Here is a 23,609-nt window from a genome sequence, read left to right as displayed (position 1 = left end):
CCCACATTGATTGTGTGTGTGTGTGTGTGTGTGTGTGTGTTAGCGTGTGTTTTGTGCACCTGCTGGATCCTGGAGTGACACATCCTGACAGAACAGCCTCTCCTGCCTGTCTGCCTGCCTCAAGTGTGGCACTGATATGGTTTGAGTGCTTCAAGCCAGAGAGACAAGAACTACACTCTACTCACACACACACACACACACACACACACACACACACACACACACACACACACACACACACACACACACACACACACACACACACACGCACACCAACAACCAGGCTCAGAGGGTCGTTTCAGGGCCATAAAAGCACAGAAAATGTGAATAAAGGCAGTTGGCATATTGTATGAAACTGGGTGGATAAAACAGAGGATGCAGGGGCAGTTAAATGATCCGTGCTGCGTTGCTAGGAGACACCGGGGCTGGATGGTAGAGATAAACGTTGGGATACACCCCTGGCGGAGAGCAGAGGGTGGGAAAGAGTGAGGGGGGGAGGAGGCAGAGGGTAAGAAAGGGAGAGTCTAGATAAGAGGGGAGGGGGGTGAGTTATGTGACAAAGACAGAGGCATCCTCGTTCATGGCAGATAAGCTCTCCCGCCATCCCCCATCTTCTTTCTTGTCTTCTCGTCTGTTATTCACAAAAGTTGTTTAGTTGTTTTCTTCAGAGACCTCCATCCTTCGTACATCAGCTTTTACACATTTTAGTCATTCAGTTATTTAAAGATCCCATCCAGACATGTTTTACGACATAACATACTACATGCTTTGAATAATAATCTGTACAGTTTTTCCACAAAAACAAAATACATCTATTCCTCCTTCCTTCCTTCCTTCCTTCAAAATCCAGAATATATACTGTAAATGTGCAAAGTTTGTTCATTTCAAAAGTTTTACCTGCAGACACATGATGTTTTCTTATGCTTTCAAGTTTCCACCTCACACTGGTGTATATTGCACATTGGACCATTTCGTCAGATGAATATGTAAAACAATGTTCTATTGTCAAACTCTGCACATATGGAATTCTGCACAGTGAAGCTCAAACATCTGAGTGAAGTGACAATGAGCAAAACACGATTTTTGAGTAGAAGGGGGGAATTGAAGGAATCTCTGGTGGTTTCAAAGCCTTCACCTGTCTGGTAGCCTGACAAGCCAGACCCACATCAAGATAAAGTTGCTGCCGCTAGGGTGCGTCTAGATTTCTAGGCTACCTGTCTGGCTCCAGGCCTCTCAATTGCTGTCCATCTCAGATTTTTTTTTCCAGGTATGAATAATAGAGTATAATTAAATTGCAATTCAGTCTGATGACCAGGTTAAGGCCTTCACCCCCCCCCACACACACACACACACACACACACACTCTTTATCAATAAAGAAATGGCTCTTTGGCATAAAACTGCCCAACTACAGCTCTCCTGTGTACGGTTAAAGGCCCTGGAAACATATTTTCTCAATACAGTGAGTATTGGAGTCTATTTTCTGCCAAAGCTAAAACAGATTTGGTTATTTCACGAGAGATTTGTGTATTCCTTTTTTTCTTTCTGCTCATTTGAAGTGGGCGTAGCTCAGTTGGAAAAAGGTGATGTATGTACTCCTGTGCACCAATTAGTCCTCCTCAGCTGATTAAAGCCCCCACATTACCAGAAACTAGTATTGGTTTGAACCTGGTAATCAAGCCTGTGAGCTTTTACTTCTGGCACAAACTCTCCAGTCACTCAGACACTTATTATTCCATCAGTGATTACCTCAGAACAGTCCTGTAAATCTGTTCAAATAACACCAGAACATGGTTTTTCATCCGTTTCCTGCCTCACCCGAACACATCATTAGCAGCAGATTAGAGTCTAAATTTGGAACTTTACTTTTGTGCAAACTGTCTCATCACTGGTGGAGCCTCTATAGCTAGTGCCAGGAGGGGAACCATGGCTGCCAACATGTGAGCACCGGAAAAGTCTTCAGCTCGCACCGTCATCCCCTATCAATCCGTTCGACTCTGGTCAGCCCGGCACAAAAAGACAAAAGCAGGAGAAGAGCATTTCCTCCATCAAATGTGAGGGAGGCGGTGAGCTCTGAGTGCACATCGTGATTAGTTGTGAATGGGACGCAGCGGTCTGATTGGTGGAGAGAGCTGGGGGTCAGGCGTTCTGCCAGCAGCTCATACAAGGCTGCTGATTGCTTTTCATCCACTGATTACAGTAATTTAGATCTGCAGCAGGCCAAAGGGGCCTGCGTCTGGCAGGCTGGCTGCTGCTGCTCTGTCTGGTGGGGCTGCAGTTTGGTTTGCGTAGTGATTTTTTTTGTTTTCACAAAAGAGTGAATGAGGCTGGATCAAACATACAGTATTTACTCAGAAAAACACAACAGCCGTGTTGAAAAAAGGTGTGATTTATGTCTCCTGTGCTGAGAGAAAGTCTTGGAGGTATGATAAAGGCATAAATATCTGTGCTTTAATTGAGGGAGAACATGATAAACTATTTGAAGGATTTTCTATTCAAATTATGAATATACATTTTGAAAAAACATCTGTCAATGTTTGAAATAATGCAGATCATTACATCCGTTTTTAATTCTGATTATATTAAATCCATCATGCATTCATTTTCTAATCATCTGTTTTTAATAATAATGAACGTCTCATTTTGGATTGAAATGCTTCGTTCACAAACATTACATGGTGCATGTTCTAAAAATACAAAACACATGGCTCTAAACTCAAATTTTGGGAAAGACAAAAAACAATGAATGCTATATCACACATTAGTTTTCTTCCCTTTGTCTTTTAGGCGGACATTTGGACACGCTGAGACCTTGAATAATCAAAGTTGATGAGGCAGTTAGTTGTGAATGTTTTTTTCCAGGAGCGGTGGCGATGATTAATCAAGAAACTGAGCAGCGCTGGCCTCTTCACCTGCACACATTACAAGGTTAATCTCTCTATTGATTACAGCAGCAGAATGAAACCAATACTTTACTATAGAGATTTTCTCTGATTTCACATATATATATATATATATATATATATATATATGTGTGTGTGTGTGTATGTCTGCTTCTTTGTGAGATGCAGTTGTAGATTCACAAGAATGATGAACGATGCTTTAGTTGATACCATCTTTCTACCACACCCATTACCCCATATTGGAAAAATAAATCACGTTTAGCACATTAGATTCACATTTATTGACAAAAACATTTTTCTAAAGTTTTTCTTTCTACAGCAAATACTATTTTCACAGAAGTATTAAAAACAATGACTTGTGTAAAGGGCATAAATATACATTCTGACGTCTGCTGACTGACGTCTAAAATCTTCACCACAATAAAAGCTGGACGTTGATGAAGACAATAAGAGGTCCACAACCACACTTTGATCACAACAAACGTTCCTGTAACCGTCTATCATTTAGTCTCCCTGGGTGATCATATAGATAACACTGTTTCAGAGCTATCCAGCCCAAAGGACGCGTCTTCTTTTTCTCTCACACACAAACTCATTCATAACGTACAAACACAAACAACAGAAAAATGATGTAGTGTGTGAACTTGTGCCCCCTGTTTTGGTGACTCCACATCGTGGTGTGTGTGTGTGTTTACACAATACTTGTCCATGTGCTGGGCTCCTAGGGGTGTTTGGACTCACACTGCTTGGCCTCTGGGGGGCTGCTTCAGAGGTGACCTAGTTCTCCTGATTGTCAGCAGAAGGCAGTTTCATCGGCTCGCTCTGTGCTGAGGCACTGAACTGGGACCCTGGGACAGGCCAATTGGACTTGTGTAATGAAGCTCATCACACACATGCACGCACACACGCACACGCACACACACACGCACACGCACACACACACACACACACACACACACACACAGCTGCTGTCATCAGGTTCAGGGCAGCAGAATTTATAACAGACATTTATTACCTTCTCCTTTATGAAAGAAATGTGATTCCTCAGCGTGTTTCTGATGCATGCACCACACCGCCATTATGGTCCATTATTGGGATGTGACAGAGATGGAGCGGAGGGTGTTGATAGATGTTGGTGCCGGGCCGACTGTCATTACTCCATCTATTGAGTGGAGTGTGGGAGACACTTCCCACAAAATGGCTGCGGCGTACCAACATGGCTCCGACTGCGAGGAGTAAATGATTCACATCTAACGATCGCCGCAAAATGTTAAACACATTCATTTGCTGCTTGCGTGTGTTTGGAATACCTCGAGTAGCAACACAATCAAAACAGTCCTACTGCAGTGATTTCAGTGCCTCTTCACAGCAGAGTGTATGCATGAATATTTACACATTTATGTTACTGTACTGTTTAGGGTGTAAAGAAAATATGAAGAAATATGTACAGGAACACTACAAATTCCCACATTGAGTATGGGTGACTTAACACAATATACTGTTACACTGAGTGCAGCAACTCCACATTATCCTAAAGTCTCTCTAGCCTACATTATACTCATCAAATACAGAAGCAACAATGGCATTACATTCAGATAAATAACAACAATAATCCCAGTATACCCCAAGAGTCACTTCAGTACTTTTGGCACTTTCATGTGTTTAAAAATGAGAACTGAAGACCAGCTTCACTGTGTGTCCTTAACAATTCCCTTTAGAGGTGCAATAACTGTCCTTGAGGTTGAATCCCTTGGTATCAAAAAAAGAAAAGTCTCTTTGAGCACTGTTCTGTACAAATCAGGGGTCCTTGGAAGTCCATGGATTTTTTTTATAAGGCCCAGGAGATCGCAAGGTTTCACAGATAAGAAGATATCGGTTCATCTGGGTCTCTTTCCCTCTTTGAATGGCACAGACGAACGGAGTCGATACAGAGAAAAACCCTCCGTCTTTGTTTACTTTGTGATCAAAATGTCTGAGCTGGAAAAACGGTTAGCAGAGAGACAGATTAGAGGGATCAGCCGGTTGATTAACTGATTGATCAGTTGGTAACTGTATGCTTACAAAGAGCTGAAGTCCCGCTCCATTTCCAGGTTAGCTTCTGTTCCACTAGCTTTCAGTTTTCAATATTTTTTCTCTCCCTGGTTTTTAATCATCAGTAATTAAAAAGGCAGGACATATGTTTTTCTGTAAATATCATAAGCTAAATGGTCACTTGAGTGTCTAAGTTACAGTCGACTTTTCCAGTAAACTGATTTCATGTCATGTAAACGAGAAACTTGATTTATGCTAGGGGGCTTCCAGAAACCTGCTTTCCTCAGGTAAATCTCTCCTAGAGAATGTATGTCCATTTAGTAGCAGAATGGACCTCGTGGTGACAATGCCGTTTCCAAGTTAATTGATGAATCTCAGAATAAATGTTTTTTTTTTTTATATAAAACCAGTGCATTATAAGACACCAATTTAGCCAAGAATATTGTCATAAAGCTCCTGAATCATGTTTCAGCTTTTTGCAAAAGACTGAATGAAACCCAGGATATGAAAACACATTGTCTGGCTGGCCTGAGCAGGAGGCGGGACCTCTGCTCTCTATAACCAGAGGTGCTCTGCATCCCCATCTGCTCACTCATGGTTGGAGATGATTGCTTGAGAGAAAAGATGGCAAACCAAACTGCCAAGCTGCTCTCTCTCTCTCTCTCTCTCTCTCCTCTCTTTTCTATGCAGCAGGTTTTCTGTCTGAAGTAATGAGTCACGTCAGCGGCTTTCTACTTGCAGCATTGCATCCCCGCGGCAACGCAGGAGAGGTATGATGGAGCAAAGGGAAAAAAAGAGAAGGAAGATATAGAGAGAGTGAGAGAGAGAGAGAGAGAGAGAGGGAAAGAGAAAGAGGGCAAAGTGTGTTCATCTGACTATAGCCAGTTTTTAGGCTCTGCTCCTGGCAGATTCTCTATCTATTGGTTTCTGTTCCCTCCATCTGTCTCCTTCTCCCTTGTTGATCCAAGGATGAAAAATACAAGAAGATAGGGCTGCATGGATTTGATCCTTTTTTTTATGCTATGCCTTTGTCCTTCTCCGGCGAGCTGTTTGCCAAACTGTTCGCCCACCCTTCACAGCCCTCTGCTGGCGTTGGGTTTCAGCTTGATGACCCACTCTCCTCCAGTGTTAGTGTTGTACAAATCCAGAAGGTGTGCGTCGGGATCCAGGCAGTGTTCACCTGCAGAAAACACACAGAACAATGAACTAGAAGCCCTAGTTGTTCATTTAATATATCAATTACGGCTGCAGCTAACGATTATTTTTACATTTCTTAATGTCTCGATTAATTGTTTGACGTATTGAGTGTAAGAAAATTGTGAAAATTTGTCAGTTTCCTGGAGTCCAAAATTGACGTCTTTAAATGTCTTATTTTGTTTGACACTGATACTGAGTAGCTAAGGATTTTGGGGGGAAATTTTACTTAAAAAATTACTTAAAAATAGTTCCCGATTATTTATCTGTCGATCAACTATTATATAATGATTCTTTTCATCTCTAGTAGCAATTCAAGACTTTTGTATCAAAACAGAGATTATAAATCAATAATCTCAGTTAAGAACGTGGATATTCAGAAGTTTTACATTACAAAGCTGAACTGACACAACAAGTTTTTTTCTTTACTGTTAACTGTGCCAGGTCTTCTGTGAGCGCACAGACGTGTGTAATAAGCATTTGTCTGCTCTGATAACTGCAGATGCACCGCTTGTGTTTCTTTGGCGCTTACACAGTTCATTATGTAAGACCGTGCTACCCTCATCAGCTCAATGAGCAGAAAGACATGCAAATGTCAGCGCCACTCTGACCAGAGAAAACGCTGGTCCAACTTACCAATATTCCCTCCCACTTCATACAGGGCGCAGTCCGGATACGCCACAGAGCCGTTTCTGTTGAGAGACATATAACACCCATGTTGCTTCTTTTTTTCATAAAGGTTGATAAAGCACATAATATGTCTTTCATTAGGTAGTCTCGCTTTGCCTGACCTAGGGTCTGGCTAGTCCACACAGCATTCCGGGATGGGAGCAGGCACGGTGCCGCTACAAAATAGCTTCGGGAAGGAACTTGTTTTGGTGGAACGTGTACGTTCAAAAGTTGTTTAGTCGTGCAACAAAAAAACTAAGATTGGACAGATAGTCTAGCTAGCTGTCTGGATTTACCCTGCAGAGATCTGAGGAGCTGTTAACCATAGTCATCATAAATCCACCGGAGTATAAAATTCCAACACAAAGATACACATATGGCTCTTAGTAGTTTTGCTTATTTAAAGCTAATGAACTTGCAGTTACTACTTGTTGTCTGGAGTTTGCACCTTCAGGATTGAAAGCACTCAGCTAAATGACATGTAACGTAATGTAAAAGAAAGTGGAAGGTAACGGACATCCGGCCGAAAAGAGTGACATCCAGCGGAATTTCCGGAAGTGGAACATCGTGGATATAGACTATTCATTAGGTGACAAAAGTGACACCATTACTACTACAATAGAAAAAATCTTAACTGCTGTGCACATTATGCAACAAAATCAAAGTTAAGAGTTGTCATCAGCATGTAGTCATTTAGAATCTGCAGCATCGTACCTTCGCATTTTGCCCTTTCCATTGTCGGGGCTGCGGAGGGACTGGTGTTGAAACTGGGCGAGCAGGTCTGAGGCTCGGGAGTTGACGTTGAGCGGGAACTCCATTGTGCCGCTCACCAGATCCCCGACCTGGATCTTCACAGTACGGCACGGCTGCAGGGCAAAAAAAAAAAAGAGTAAAAGAATATTTATCACCTTATTAACTTTGGATAGTAAAACAACAAAACATTGACGTTTCTGCAACAAACAGCTTTTTACATTTGAATCACAACATGCAGCTTATACAGGAACACATTTTTCCAAGGAAAATCTGTATGTGAGGAGCTTCTTTTTAGATTTGTTTCAGTAATTTATGGCTGTAATTTACTGTATATTGTATTAGACATTGCTGTAGCCCGGGTCTACTATAAGCAGAGTGTGTGATGCAGCGTGGGAATGTGAAGCAGCTCACATCTGAGGTGTTTTTATCAGGTTTTTCACGGCTGTCTGTGTGGATCTTCCTCAGCAAGTTCTTGATGCGGCGATCGTAGAACTGGTAGCGCCGGTTACTGTTCTCATTCAGCTTACGCACCTGGCTCATCAGGAAATTAGGGATCTGAAGAGAAAGGGAACGTGACACAACATTTAATTAGAGTAATTACAGTTTTGGCTGATATTTAATTTCCAACTTGCTAGATGACAACAAGACTATAAAATTCTATGTTGTTATAATGAGTGTTGCTCATGTACTCTTTATTACTAAGAAAACTGTGTAAAGATTTCATAGAAAAATTGATTATGAGCGCATGTAGAAAAGTAAAAATGGCCTATAAATAATTACACAATTATATCTGATGTTTCTGGTTGAATATGTGGACGGTCCTACCGTCCAGAGCAGGTCCTGGTAGCGGATGAGGAGCCTCATGACGTCAGCTGCCTTCTCCGCATGCCCTTTCTCTGCCCCCTCAGTCAGTCTGCTGGGGACGGCCTTATGGAGGAAGAGGTTGGGAGCCATGATGGTTGCTACGGCCCACAGGTTCATCCTGTTTCTCTTCTCCCTGGAAACCACCTTACTGAGGAACTCGAGGAGGGCCTGAAGGGGCACACAGATGGAGACATGCTTACAGATACGTGAAATCAAATCTCAAGTCAAGTCAAGTGGGTTTTATTGTCATTTCAACCATATACACTGTATATAGTGAAAGGAAACAACGTTTCACCATGGATCAAGTGGTGTTACACATTCAAAATATATGAAAACAACATTATATAAAAACGACATTCCAGACAGGCTACATTTAGTGCACACATTATAGACTTTACATAAAGTGCAATTACTACTTAAAGTAGAGCATTTAAGACAGACAGACAGATAGACAGACAGGGACAGGACAGACAACAAAAGACAGGGCATAAGTAGACTTGTAACAGAGCATTGATTGAGGTAGGATATATAGAGTTTTAGCAGCATAAAAAAAATATATATTTTTTTTAAATAAAATTAGATCTAATGTGGAGGTTGAACATTTCAGATTTCATTTTTTTCCAGAGTTGAAACACACTCACTCACTTTTAACTGAACAATGTGTAAATGTCAGTTACTTACACTGAAGCACAAAATGGAGTAAGGGGTAATTATCACAGTGACTGAATCATCTGCAACACCTCTACTGAGAAGTATGTTAATGCACAGTTTCAGCTGCCTCCACTGGAGTCATAGTAATTAGTTCAGCTGGATTTGGTGCTCCTAAACCGAGCTGACTGCACACTTGTGTCACTGAAAGTGAGTCATGGTTGATGCAAGCCGTTATATAACAGAGCAGAGAGTTTAAAATGTGGATTAAAAGCAGAACAATAAAGTGATGCATTATGAAACTTTACTGAAACGAAGCTTTGGAATGTTGTTTCAGGAATGTGTAAATTCAGATGAATTTCTGTCAACCTTAAGAAGAACATGTAGGGTGTGGCGAATGCTGAATACAGCTTTAAAGCCAGTGGAAATCTTAGTTTGTAATGAATGTAGTGGAGTAAATAGGAAATGGAGGAAATAAAATTATTTCCCTCTGAAATGACGTGGAGTAAAAGTATAAAGTGCCACATGAAATGGAAACATTTAAGTAAAGAACCTCAAAGTTGTACTGAGTGTAAGTACAGTACTTGAGTTCATGTGTTTTTTTTTTTTTTTTTTTTTTTTTTTTTTTTTTTTTTTTTTTATTAGTTTTTTTTTTTTTTTTTTTTTTTTTTTTTTTTTTTTTTTTTTTTTTTTTTTTAGTGGGTCCGCAGGTTTAAATGTGAAGATTTTGTGTTTTGATGCTAAGGAAGAGGAAGCAAAGGTAAGACAGGTTTAACAACACACACACACACACACAAACACAAACACAAACACACACATACACACACACACACACACACACACACACACACACACACACACACACACACACACACACACCTTCATTTCCTCTGCCTTTGGCTAAGAGTAATGGGATATCTAAAGATTAATGACATTGTGACTGGTGGTCATTAGATTTGTTAGCTTATGTCTCTGTGGTCACACGTCGTTTATCACTTATCACTGCACTGATTCTCCCCACAAACTAAACACCAGTGAGTCATCAATCAGGTCATATTAATATCAATCCACTTTTTTTATTAAGGTGAGACTAATGTGAATATAGCAGATATTTTACAGCTGCTTTGTCAAAATGCAGTGATGCCTCTTAAAAGGCTATCAACTTGTTCATCTTAATGCTGGTTTCTCAGCAGAAGCAGAAAAGGGTGAGCATCATGGTGAAGAGATCCGGGTAAGTATGCTGTGAACCCTGCTGAGCTGTCTGGAAAAGTGGGCAGCAGATTGTTGAAGTTGTGTAGAGGAAGACAAAAGGAATTGTTGTGTATCCCTGATTTATACAGTTACTACGCAACTTGCCAGATAAGAAAACACATAGACAATACGGTCAGTCACTTCAAAAACACACCCATCTGCATACTGTCTGATCTGTAACAATTCTGTTCATTATGTTATTATACATAGGCGTAATTGCCCTCAATAATCAATAATATCAATAATAATAATTTTTTACTTTTTTTTAACTTTAAATAAATAAAGACATTTGTACCATAAGTTGTTGCAGAAAAGGAACAAATTGTTGCAGAAAAATCCATCAGAATGCAGGAAATGAAGAGTTTGATATGCTCAAAATTTAGTTTGCCCAAAAGTGGAGATCTCAAAGCCCCCTATGTTGAACCCAAAGTTAAGCTTACTTAGTTACTATAGAGGAGCAGTGTACTTTGTGAAGTGTCCCGAAACTGAAAGGTCTTTCATCCAAACAACAGACATTTGTTCTTTTAAAATACAATGGGTGTGTAAATATGACACTAAACTCTTTTCACTTTCAATTCAATGCTTTTGAATTTGACAAAATATTCAAAATGTTGCCCACTGACCTCTGACGGCGCTGAAGGTGTTGAGGTACTCGGCGGTGAGCAGAGGAGCGGGCAGTTCCCGGATGAACTTCTTGAGCAGCGCGGCGGCATCATTCGGACTCACCTCGTCCCAGCTGACCTGCCCTGAGTAGAAGTTGCTCTCCAAGTTCTGCTGCAGATGCTGCAGGTAGAAAACAACGAGAAGCTTTCAGAACTGCATGGGCACCTAGTTTTATACAGTCTATGATGAGCACAGATGAACCGCCTGTGTTAAGTTCCACCTCCCAGACATAAAAAAATAGCGTAATAAAAGAAATAAATTTCCAGTGTTTGTAATGTTACATTTTCAGTGACAGTTATTTTGAGTTATGGAGATATGGAGAGTTGTATGTCACTCACAGAGCTGACATGGCTCTGGAGCAGCTATTTAAAGCTCATTAGTATCAAACTAACTCTTCATGGATGTTAGAAACACAGGCATGAGGTCGCAGCTAATTACCTGGCAGTGTTATCGATCTCTATTTCCTTAGGCGTTTATAAGAGTATATAAGTGCTATCATCTCTTGAGTTACGGATTCTTATTTTACAGTCAGAGGCGAACACAGCTTTCTCACGTGTTATAAAGATACTAAAATGGTTCAGGCAATATTTTGAGCATTGGATTAAGAGCATAGACTCCCGTTGATTCCTGCCTCTATTTGTGGATCTAAAATCAGAACAAAATGGCAGAATATGCTGAGGGTGGTAGATCCTTCATGAGCTTGGGCCAGAAAGAAAATATAGTGTCACAACTGTAGTACATTAATAGTTGAACTATTATCAAATATGTAACATATTTTGAGTTAATAAATAAAATATTGGGGAATAAGAAATACAGTTATAATGGTGTAATATCTTGGTTCACTAATATAAAGTAAAGATTTAAAAAGAATTTAGTTTATTTAATTCTCTCTCTAAATGATCATTGTTTCCAAATCTATTATCTCTATTAACAGGATCTAATGTGTACTGCTGTTAAATGGCGCCCTCTTCTGTCTGCTTTTCACCATCTCCTGTGCATGTGCTGCATTAAATACTGTATCAGGAGGTGACTCTGGCAGCAGCAGCTGAAAAAAACACAATTGATTCTCCATTGGAATGTTCTAAATGTCAACTATAGCTAAACTAGTAAAGCTGTTTGATTTTCTTCACTCTGTTCAGGCACTTCTGACATTTAACTGTGTCTATAATTTTGCTGCCCTTTAGATCATGAAACATTAAAAGGGGGCATGTTGTGTGATAAAATAATTTGGTGCAGTCAGTGTCAGCTTTGTGTCACAGAAATAATGAGTGGATCCATTAATTGTACCTTGATTCTGGACTGAGATCCTGGAACCCGCAGGATCCCCTCCGAATCGACACCTTTCTTCTCCAAAAATGACAACAGCTGCAGAGAGAGAGAGAGAGAGAGAGAGAGAGAGAGAGAGGGAGAGACAGAGAGAGAGAGAGAGAGAGGGAGTGGAAGTAGAGAGAGACATTAGCAGAGAGTCAGGCATCAGTAGATAAGAATCTCTCGCTCACCTCTGCTGGTTATTCTCAGTAACTGCCGCTACATACAGGGTGTGGTCAAAGCTTTTCACATTTAGAGGACACTGAGGTTTTTTATGTGCTTCTATCTGAAGACATGGTTTGTGGGTTCAACAAAGCAAAAATGTGCCGAACACATGCTGTGCAAAATATGGTGTAAGATGTAAACTGTCATCTTGTGTCAGAGCAGAGGAAAGAGCAGATCTGATATCTTATAGGCAACACAGGCTGTTTCGATTATTGGCTAAATGAACACCTCAAGCCCACATACAGTACAGATAGCATCGAAACAATCATATAAAAAGCGTTTGGGATAATCTTCTTCATACACTTATTTTAAGGTCATATAAACGTGTGTATTACGGGTTCTCACCGCCTGCATGAAGAGAGGAGTCGAGGTGTTGGGTTTTATTTTCTGATCGTTCTCCAGCAGCGTCGCCAGCGGCACCCCGTAGAGCGTGCTCTCTGTGAAAGACACAAGATGTCATTCAATTGTTCTCTGCATTGCATTACTTGCATAAAGGAGATATTTTCCTGTGTTATGTGTGTGTGCCTACATCCAGACTTCCACATCATTGCTTCTGTGGAATTCCTTGTAAATCAGCGTGCCGACATACAGAAACTGCAGTGTGTGAAACTATGGCTAACCAAAAAATGCTAGGATTTCTTATGGCTGAATAATGTATTGCTAAAGAATGTGTCACAATAGTTTAGTCTTATTTCCAGTGCTGTTATGTATACAGAAACAGGTACAGGAGTATATTTAGATTTAAATTCCAGACAGCAGGGGAACAGAAAGAAGTATCTGCAGACATTCGAAAGCTGACAGTTTGTGCAGAACTAGAGCTGCAGACAACCATTCAAGTGCCAGTTTGAGTTATTGTTTTTCTTGGATTTGATTGGCTCACATTCAGAGACAAAAAAAACAGATGCAAGATAAACACTGCACATAGTAAAAATATTATTGTCTAGGAAAACAACAGCTGCCAGCCTATTTCCTTGTGTGTGTGTGTGTGTGTGTGTGTTTTTAAAGTGCTCCCTTTGTGTGGTTGCTGCCATACCTGGGATTTTCCTCTTGCTGGTTTTGTGCCTTTTAACCTCCAGCTCTAAGAGGTCGCACAGCGCCGTCATGTCGATGAGAGCCAGCTGACGCACCTTCTTCATGTCGCTGTGGGAGAGATCCTGAATACGAGTCACTCCCAGACGGCACTTAGGGCAGACCACCCGCTGAGAGGGTGAGAGTGAAGGCAGAGAGAAGTGAGGAGAGGGGGATTGGAGTTAAGAGATGGGAAGTGGAGGTGAAGAGGTAAAGAAAGACAAAGAAGCATACGAAGCAAAAAAAAAAGCAGAGAAAGACAAAATGGGATGAAGAAAATGGCGACAGTGTCAAATCATTTACATAATACTTATTGTAATATAATGTGCATCAGTCATTCTCTTCATTAATACTCTAAGCAGTGTAAGTTTGGCAATGGTATCCATTTAGTTATATTTAACATGTTTAAAAAACATTTTCCCTGTTGCTGAGGAAACTTATTCAGCCTGAAATAGAAAAAATAAATCTACTGGACTCTGTTACACAATAACTCTTCTTTTGTTTTGAGCTAATTCCCTCATTCTTTTATTCTGTTTAACCCTGTTATCTAACCAACAGCGGGCTGATTAGAATTGGCTTACACTAACAAGCAATTATTATGTTCTGTTTTCTGTAAATACATTTCAAATGTACTTTCACACCCATAAACATTATTGTAGGAAATGCATGCAGTGAAACTTGTCAGTACTCCCATTTATGCCCTAATTGTCTTCCCGTTTCAAGAAATCACTGGGCTGTTTACAAATTTCCCTATTAGAAATACAGTTTTATAACTTTCCACAGATTTCCTGAAGGCTTCGGGACATACAGTCATGAGTAAGAGAGGGGGGGAAGTGTTTTTGTGCTTACAGGCAGGGTGCCATCCTCTTTTCTGCGTTGGCTTTTGTTCTGTGGCAGTTTGGCCTGTTTAAGGAAGATGACAGCCTGTTCGCAGTAAGCCACGTCGGTGATGAAGACTTCCTCTTTGGGAGTGCCTCGTCGATGCTCCGCTGTCATAGCTGAGTGGTAAACACACACACACACACTCCAATCTATTAGTTCACTCAAGGATGTCCACTGTAGATAAACCACAAAAAATAGAATGTGAATGCACGCTACATGAGGGAACAAGAGGGAAGAAGAAGGACCAAAAAAGTCCACAAATATGAGGAAATTTAACCACATGCTCTCTTTATCTTTTATCACCCTACACAAAGGAACAAAACATTTGGCAGCAATTAATTCAATAAATCTGAACCAATTAGAAGATACTGTAGATGACAGTGCTGTAGCCTGACTGAGCCCAACAGATAATCCCTCATTAGAACCTCACAAATCTGCTGCTCACCTGATTTCTTCCTTATGTATGTCTTTTTAAAGACATGTCAGGCAGTTAATTCGTAGTTAAATCTGTGAGGAGTTTGTAAGATGATACAATGATCGAAGTACACGAGTGGTTACTTTGTTCAAATCAAGTCTTGTTTTGACTTATTAGATTATTAAAACAATTGCAGCCACAGCTTTTTAGGTTTTGTGCTATGAGTGTACTTTCACTTCTTATACCCTTTAGGGTAAAACTAGGGTTAGCTAGTTTTACTGTAATAGTACTACTGTACTGTATGTAGCTCTTACCTGATAGTGGTGTTTTGGCAACTGATGCCATGCTGTTTTGGGCAGGCTCTTCACTATGCTGGGACTCAGGCAGAAGTGTCTGGTGAAACGTCACAAACACAAGTCAAGTCAGGTCAAATTTATATCACAAATCTGCCTCAAGGGGCTTTGTCCTTAGAGCCTTGATGTGGAAGAGGAAAACTCCCCAAAAACGCCCCTTTAAATGGAAAAAAGGAAGAGCTACTGAGGAGGGATCCCTCTCCCAGGATAGACAGACATACAATGGATGTCTGTGTACACATATACAACACTTTCTCTAAGGAACAACTTTACTTAAAAATATCAGTCCTGTAATATCTTCTCCACCACTGGGAATAGAGGTAGTGTTTTATATTGTCCACTGAACAGATGGAGATGGACACGAAGAGTGTTTCCTTTGATAAAGGACTGATAATGATCAGTTGAACGGTGTCTCTATTCCCCTCTCAGTGCTGCTCAGACAGACAGGGAGGACAAAGCGTGGCCTTTACATGGGATTTGCCTCTATTGTCACAGGTCAGCCCCTCTGCATGGAACAAGACAGCACAACACATTGGAAGAATAGAAGATCCTTCAGTGAGACCTGAAATTCACCAGGGAGATGAGTAATTTTATATTTTACTGCATGCAGCTTTGACTCAGACTACCTCTGCTTGCTGTATTCTTGTATAACAGAATAACAGTAATCCTGAGACTGGTCTTTTTATTTTTGGATGTAAAGTCACTCTCAAATTTCCTCAATTTGTTTTGTAGATTATTTGAAGCCATGAAGAGTTAGCTTTTCCTCCTCTACCAGGGTGTCAGAGGCAGTGGTGAGTTACGGAACAACTTCCTTAGACTAACAGGAATAAAACATTTTTTAGAGGTATTTCAAAGTTCTCACCTGAGTGATGGGGGAGTGGAAGATGTCACGAACGTCACGCGGTGCGGGTTTGTTCCTCTTGCGGAGCGACAGCGTGTAGGAATCCAGTCGCCGCTGGACGGCCTCGGCCTGGGTCCGGGTCAGAGTTAACAGCAGCACCGTGTTGTCTACATCCTCGCTGTCCTCGCTGATGAGCGTCGATAAACCAGCATCGGCCAACCACTGCTCCTCCTGTTCGCCTTCTGAGACACAAACATATAACAGACAGTGAAATATCCCAACAGGCCACATTTAAATACACAGGGACGACAGCAACAACATGTAGATACAATGCATGGTAAAATGCAGGATTTTACTATATTAAATTATAATTTTGATGTAAAGTATAAAACTGTTGACTTAATGACTGGACTGGGTTTGTGCATAAAGTCCCTCCTCGGTCTGTAGGAACTACCAGCTAGTTTTAAACCAGTGATTTATTTAATTAAAACTTAAGAAATGTTAAGCTAGTTTAGACTTTAGTTAGTTAAATCAGTCTCTAGGAAACATCTGTAGCACAGTCTAATCAAAAGTGATGTAGCAGTGTAGCATCACTGGCTGTAACATAACTCCCAAATAGAACAGTTCCCAATATAACGGTTTCTTTAAGTAAAAGTGGGTATGATTTTGTTTTATTTACGATTGCACTGATGGAGAAACGTGTGTTTCAGAGTAAGTAGTATAACATTAGTGAGGTTATTAGGTAATTTAGCAAAAATCTGAATGAATGGACACAATAAAAGAGCATTCCCATCATGAATGGCAATTTGGCTTGTGCACATAAAACACTCCCTGCCACAAAGTGTTTGATCGTGTTGTCATGGTGATGAGCGCTTCTTTGCTGCATGAGCGAAACCTGATATGTTGCCATGGAGGAGGCTCTCAGTAGCAGCTGTGTTAAGCACTGATGGTTTGTAATTCTACCACATAAACTCACGATGACTTCTAGCTAAGCTCTTTCTATCCATTCTTAATCTATCAGCGCAGGATTCACAGTATTTACCTTCTGACTGTCTGGAGTCCCTCTTGGTGCTGTCAAGGTCTGTGTAGCCACTCCCCTGTCGGATGGTCTCCACCTCACTCCAGAACGAGTCCAGGCAGAGTTTGTCGGGGTGCTGCTCCTGATCCTGGGAGGATGGCGTGTGCGTGCTGTGTGCGTGCTCAGCGGCTGCCTGGTCCTGCGGGCTGGCCCAGGGCTCCACGCTCATCTCGGTGGGGCTGGGATTTCTGGTACAGACATACACACACGTAAAGAAATCGCACGCATGCATGCACACAAATGAGCAGAAACACAAAGACACGTACAAAGAAAGAAGAAATGAGGACTGAAGCGATGCAGGGAGGATGAATCAGCCGGGAGAGCCCAGAGAGATGGAGAGACAAAAGGAGCAGGATGGAGGGAGGGCCGGAGTGAGGAGAGAGATGGCGAGAGCGGACACAAAGGGGGGTCCTCTATTGTTCTTGCAAAATGTGGCCTTAAGGCATAGTACCCTGTAGATCCACTAGATGTCCCTGTAACAATGTGAGATCTGTTTCCCTATGGGTCACACCCCTTCATCTACTTAAACAGATACATACCCACTGACAATGACAGATAAAACATGCAATGAACAATTTTAAATAAATAAATCATAGACCATGTCCGATTCTTTTCCAAAAAAGAAGGAAAAATGCAGCCAGCGTTTCCTGTGTAGGACTCAAAAGAGGGTACTGTTCTCTAACAACAATGGGACACACTCAGCTGCAAACACACTTGCACCCTCAGGGCACTAAATGTGACTTGGTGGTCACAGACACAGGAAGTGGTCAGCTGAGTCACTCCATCGGTGTGCGGTCCAGTCACATTCCTCTAGTCAGCAGATCTCAAGACATAACAAACCACATTCGACAGTGTCTAAGGAATGCCATATGGCTCATCGTGGCAACATGAGCGAAGAGAGACAATGAAATGATAGTTGTCAGAGCCAAAAATAGCCATCGTAGTTTCAGCTGTTATACAATGAGCTTATTGAGAAGTTACTGATTAATGTCCAAACCAACTGCATGTCAGTTGAAGCCAGATCAAATATTTTCAAGATCAATGCTTTGGTATGTTAAACCAAATGCTTAGTTTTAGTTTAGTTTTTATTAATTTTAGTCTTAGTTTTAGTCTTTTTTGTAATACAGTTTTTGCATCTCAAGCTGCATGTCCACCTGGTATTAATTTCCGTTGTGAGTGATCCGATCACAAGTAGAAAGCTCTACAATAAGTGTGTTCCCACCTGGCAGTAGAATGTGTCTCCAAATGCATTTTGAGCTCTATATGCAAATAACCCTGTATATAATTTCCGTTTGCACTGTCTCATTTGTGTGTGTGTGTGTGTGTGTGTGTGTGTGTGTGTTTGTGTGTGTGTGTGTGTGCGTGTGTGTGTGTGTGTGTGTGCGTGTGCGTGTGTATAAATGTCAGTTGTTACTCTCACATAAATCATACATTAGAAATGTGTGATGACTGATGAAAAAGAGGCGCCAACAATCTGTCTGTGTGCCGAAATAAGGTACAGCAAAGAAATACTTTTTTTAAGATCTCTGTGTACTCTGTGTACATTTGTAGCTTCTAACTAAATCTCTGTGGTTTGAAGTTCATTTCCTATTTCTGGGTGGGCTGTGATGTCAGGAGGTGTGAGTTTAATTAGATACTAAATTCTTCAAAAGCCTCTGTGCAAAAAAACTGAAATAGAAAAAAGAGGAATAGTAATTGTCATTTCCTTGTAGGGTATTATACTATAAATTCCTAGCAAGAATACAAAGCAAGTAGCAATGCCATTGCATGAGACTGGAGAAAAATCTGGTAAGGTGAACACAACATTCCACTGTCCAGATGTCTTTCATTTCGGCTGGATGTCCGTTACCTTCCGCGTTCTTTGTGTTGGCATTTTAAAAACCAGTGGCTTTATGAGGACTATGGTTAACTGCTCCTCAGATCTCTGCAGGGTAAATCCAGACAGCTAGCTAGACTATCTGTCCAATCTGAGTTTTCAGTTGCACAACTAAAACACCTTTTGAACTTTCACGTTCCACCGAAACAAGTTCCTTCCCGAGGCTATTTTTCAGAGCCGAGATTGCTCTGTCCGGCGCGTAGCACCGCCCAAGACGATTGCGATTGATTTAAAGAAATGCTAATAAACCAGAGCACATTTATCTCCCATGCTGTGTGGACTAGCCAGACCCTCCTCCACAGCGCTGTGGAGGAAGGTCTGACAATGTGAGACTAGGTGAACAGTAGTGAAAGAAATCACTGTCTTTGAACCAATATGCAGGTGGGTCACTATCCCCAATATCCTAATTTTACATTGCATTAAAGCCTTTTCATTAATCATAAACTGTCAAATATTGTCAAGTAAAATAGATTATGCTTGTTTTACTGGTCTTTAACATTCCAACACACATCTTACTAGTAATGTGACAGTAATGTTGAGTCCAATCTTTAATTTCACTGGAAAGACTTCCAACATCCAAGAGGTCCTCTCTCAACATATCAAAACAATCAAATTACTTAACTAAACCAGACATTAAATGTTTATAGCATATTATAAAAAATGATGCGCAGATCAAACATACTGGATTGGTATCAGCAATGATACATATATTACTGAAGACAAGACACACCCGTCAGTTACTTTTCTAATTCATCAATCAAGTGTTTAGTCTATAAAAATCAGAAAAAAGTGGAAGAAAACCAATTACACCAGAGACGTTCAGTCTTCAAAATGCTGGATTGATCCGACCAGCAGACCAAAACTCAAAGATATTCTCTTTACAATGATATAAAACAGAGAAAAGCAGCTAATCCTCACAAGCGAGAAGCCGAAAACCAGCAAATGTTTGCCATGTATATGCTTGAAAAATGACATGAACAATTAATCAGTTATCCCAATTGTTGTTAACAAATTTTCTGTAAATATAACTAACTGACCAATTGTTTCAGCTCCAGGCGTATCCATTTTGAATACTGTTTTTAGTCACATTAAGATTGCAACAACACCATTTGTATAAATTGCCTATAAAATAAAATTTGGACAAACCTATATAGGATGTTGTTTTATTAATGTCTTCACTTGGAAGTGATGTGGAATTACAGACAGAGACACACAGATTTTAAGGAAACTAAATTATAAGATCTACTACCAGAGTTTAGATCTGGGAATCCGTATGGGGAGATAAAATGCAGTAACGAGCCATTCATGATGAGAAATATAAACATGTAAACATAAATGTTCTTTTCATACAGCATCTGGCTCACCACATCCCTCACACACCGCTGGCCAAAGCCATAACACGTGCTCACAACCTGCTACTCTTATGGATTAAACACATCAATAATAAGAGATCAGAGATCTGCAGACAGCTGACTCACAGCAGTGCACTCTGGATCCACTTCAACTTCAGGGAATGCAACAAGGACATGAGATTTAAAATCATGTCAAAATATCTGAGAATTATTTTGACATTACAATGAAAAAAGCTTTTTTCTATACCACAAACGAAGTCTATAAACTACTGTACAATTACCATGTGTTTTAACTGTTTGGACAGGGGTTAGCCCCCCTAACCCTAGCTGTCACAATAGAGTCACCATCTAAAAAAGTTTGGGAAACACAGACTCCAAAGTATAAACTACCCGTATTACAACTGCAGCCGTTTTGACTGACATGTTTATCACTTCACTGTCAGGTTATTTTTCAACTTTACCACACAGTGTGCCATCTAAACAACTCCCCTTAAAGCTCAGACAACACCCAAACTTTTACCAAAACATTTATGAACTCGATCCTGCTGATCCAGCCCCAGCTCATCACACATACCTGGCTTTTTTCTGTAGGGAGGATGGTTTTATGCGCCTTCTCCCCACTGGGCTTTGGGAAGGACGGAGCCTGAAACGGTTCAAACTGGTGCGTGGAAACTGCATGGTGGACCCGTTCCTGCTCACCAATACCTCCTCTCCTCCTCCCATATCCACAATGCTAAAGGAATCCAGGAATTACAATCCGCCACAAAGCTATATCCAGTCCTGTTGGTGGGACACCATGTGAGTGCGGTGTAAATCTGTTCACTGCTCTGGTTTCTCGGTTTCTCTGTGCGCTGACAGGAAGTGTTGTTGTAAAGACATCACTGAGTGGCTGTGTGGTGTGGAGCTGGAATGCAGGACGGAGTGACGACACACATCAACACATTATTCACACCTGTTCGCTCCCAAGCCACCCTGAGGTGACACGCCCTGCATGCATGCCTGATGGCCATCAAAGCTGGTTTAAACAAGAATGTTTGACATTTGTTTTAAACTAGTTCAAACACTTTGGGCTGTAACGTGACAATTAGCTTTACCTAGTCCAGGTAAAGGTCCGGGACGTAAACTTTATTGGCCTTTTAGTGAAAGCTACACAACTTCACTTGATCTTATTAATCAAGGTTTCTGTGTTGAAAAGATGAGGCATGTCATCAGCTATTTGCTTAAGTTAATCAAATGGATGAAGAGGTTTTCTTCCTTTTCAAACTCTGTGGTTGATCTTGCATTGCAAACAGGAAATCTCAAATTAAACGGCACATACAGTACTTGCGGTGTGACAGCTAATAAAGTGGAATGTTACATTAAACCATGCCTTAGCAGAAGATAGTGACTTATTGTAACATCATAGTTCAACCTCATACCTGAGCCCTCGTAACTTTTGACATAAATAGAGTGTAGATGTGATCTCATCTCTATGAGAACAAGGTAGAGCAAGAGAACGTGTCTTAAATTCCTCAAGTGCAACAGGTCTGTCAACATTGTCTGTGAGCAGCACCGTAACTCCTCACAAAATCACTGACTCGTCATCACTTTTTCATTCTTTCTTGTCATGCTGATGACAGCCAATGTATCAGCTGAATATGTAAACAGACAGAATCAGATGCCTGGTGAGATTAGGAGAAAAAGGTTCTAGTGGTTTTGACACTCGGGTCATTTTAGTGAAACCTTCTAATTTACTATTTTCACTATTTCATCTCAACAAAGATGTGTCGCCTACAAGGAAGAGCCTAACCAGCTACTTCAACCTCTACAGTTTGGCATACGAGTGTTGAGCCTGACCAATAACTAAAATGACCTAAAACAAAGTATGCCAGCAACATCTCCACAGAATACCCTCAGAGGACAAATTCTAAAGAGTAAAAGGAGAAGAAGAAATCTTCCTTGTTCGCCTTGAGAATCAAGAGGAAAAGCAGCATTGTCTTATTTTTAAACCTGGTAATAATACTCCTCACCATGCCAACAAGTTATAAAGCTTAGCCACAAAACAAAACACATTGTCCATGCTACTTCTCTAAATAGACAATTGAAAACGGGGACTACTGAAAATGTCAGGGTGTTGTGATTGTTTCTTGTTTAATGGGCCCCAAACGAATACAGAGAATCAACAGGAAACCATCCAGTCTGAGAGAAGAATGGCCAAAATGTCAAACTATTGTCTTACGTTCATACTCAGCACTGTGTAAAACAACACAAAGTAACCCCAACAAGAAACACGATAATCCACTTGAAAAAGCGGCTCGCATGAAGCAAAACTGTTAAATCCTCGTGGCTGAATTCCGTTGCAAGCCTCCTAGCTTGCAGAGAATACAACACAGTCTTGAGAAAGTGTTTCTTGTCAAACCATGTCACAGCATGTAGGGTCTGTCCTATGATACAGAAAATCCTAAACAAAAGTCCCTAAAAAAAACACAATAAAAGCATGGAAACTAAAAAAGTAAAACCAAAGTGTGGAGTGACAGAAGAAATCTGTTTTAACAACCTTGCTCAGCACCAATATCAAGATTAACCTAATAGTAGCAAAGTAGCTTAATCCATACATGAGCTTCAAGTCACAACAGCCCCCCCCGAGTCCACAGCGGCAGCAGAGTCCTGATCCTACCTGGCCTTGGCCCATGCGATGGCTCTGCCCGAGAGCAGCAGCAGGGCCGCCGAACCACTTCGCCCCCACGGCATCCTGCTGTTGTCCCCCCAAACTGCTGCAAGCTGTGGGAAACAGCAGCTGCCTGCCCCTGGCAAGCTGTTTCCTTCTAATGGCTTCAGAGCAAAACACATCAGAACAAGGACGGTCTCACTGCGCTGGTAGGCACGTCACTACATCGCATCCTGGGGCAGGAAAGGAAGTCTGCATGGGGGTGTGGGGGGCCGGGAAGGAGAGGAGCTGAGTGGTTAAATACTTAACTGGGGCTGGACAGAGGGCAGAGACTGTCTGAATGGCTGGTTGGATCGACAGTGCTGGAGCTGAATGTATTGGGCGCAGGACACAACAGCTGCATGCTTGACTCAGTGGCAGGCTGGCTGGCTGGCTGGCATGACTGTTTGGATAAAGTTATTCTGGGGCTTCATCATTTCCACCAGTGGGACAAAGAAAAGTGGAAAACATCCTTTGTTAGTGGCAACATGCTAACTTATTCATTTACTGATTTACTCAAATGCAGGAATCTGCTTGACCTGTCTTTATG

The 23,609-nt window shown here is 41.1% G+C and overlaps 1 protein-coding gene across 1 annotated transcript; it reads right to left on the bottom strand.

Annotated features, from left to right (window-relative positions):
* Positions 1 to 3,159: 3,159 nt before the first annotated feature.
* On the bottom strand, positions 3,160 to 22,994 carry LOC120556778 (rho GTPase-activating protein 40). Its single transcript, XM_039796502.1, has 14 exons — positions 20,948 to 22,994; positions 17,110 to 17,333; positions 16,089 to 16,309; positions 15,188 to 15,266; positions 14,426 to 14,574; positions 13,542 to 13,707; positions 12,854 to 12,945; positions 12,263 to 12,340; positions 10,943 to 11,095; positions 8,375 to 8,581; positions 7,961 to 8,104; positions 7,511 to 7,662; positions 6,764 to 6,819; positions 3,160 to 6,113 (listed from the first exon to the last, which is right to left on the bottom strand). The coding sequence occupies exons 1-14, from the start codon at positions 21,094 to 21,096 to the stop codon at positions 6,007 to 6,009; spliced, it is 1,977 nt and encodes a 658-aa protein (XP_039652436.1). The 5' UTR covers positions 21,097 to 22,994; the 3' UTR covers positions 3,160 to 6,006.
* Positions 22,995 to 23,609: the final 615 nt, after the last annotated feature.

This window comes from Perca fluviatilis, chromosome 4, assembly GCF_010015445.1.
Source record: "Perca fluviatilis chromosome 4, GENO_Pfluv_1.0, whole genome shotgun sequence".
In the NCBI taxonomy this organism is placed as follows: Eukaryota; Metazoa; Chordata; class Actinopteri; order Perciformes; family Percidae; genus Perca; species Perca fluviatilis.
This window is presented reverse-complemented; position numbering and strand designations above follow the sequence as displayed.

What these genes read in the sequence shown, in the direction of transcription:
- LOC120556778 (XM_039796502.1), bottom strand. Translation starts at nt 21,096, where the DNA reads ATGGGAGGAGGAGAGGAGGTATTGGTGAGCAGGAACGGGTCCACCATG. An exon ending in CTGATAAAAACACCTCAGAT is followed by an intron (nt 7,663 to 7,960) that starts GTGAGCTGCTTC and finishes TTTGCCCTGCAG; the next exon opens with CCGTGCCGTACTGTGAAGAT. An exon ending in GGAAAGGGCAAAATGCGAAG is followed by an intron (nt 6,820 to 7,510) that starts GTACGATGCTGC and finishes GTCTCTCAACAG; the next exon opens with AAACGGCTCTGTGGCGTATC.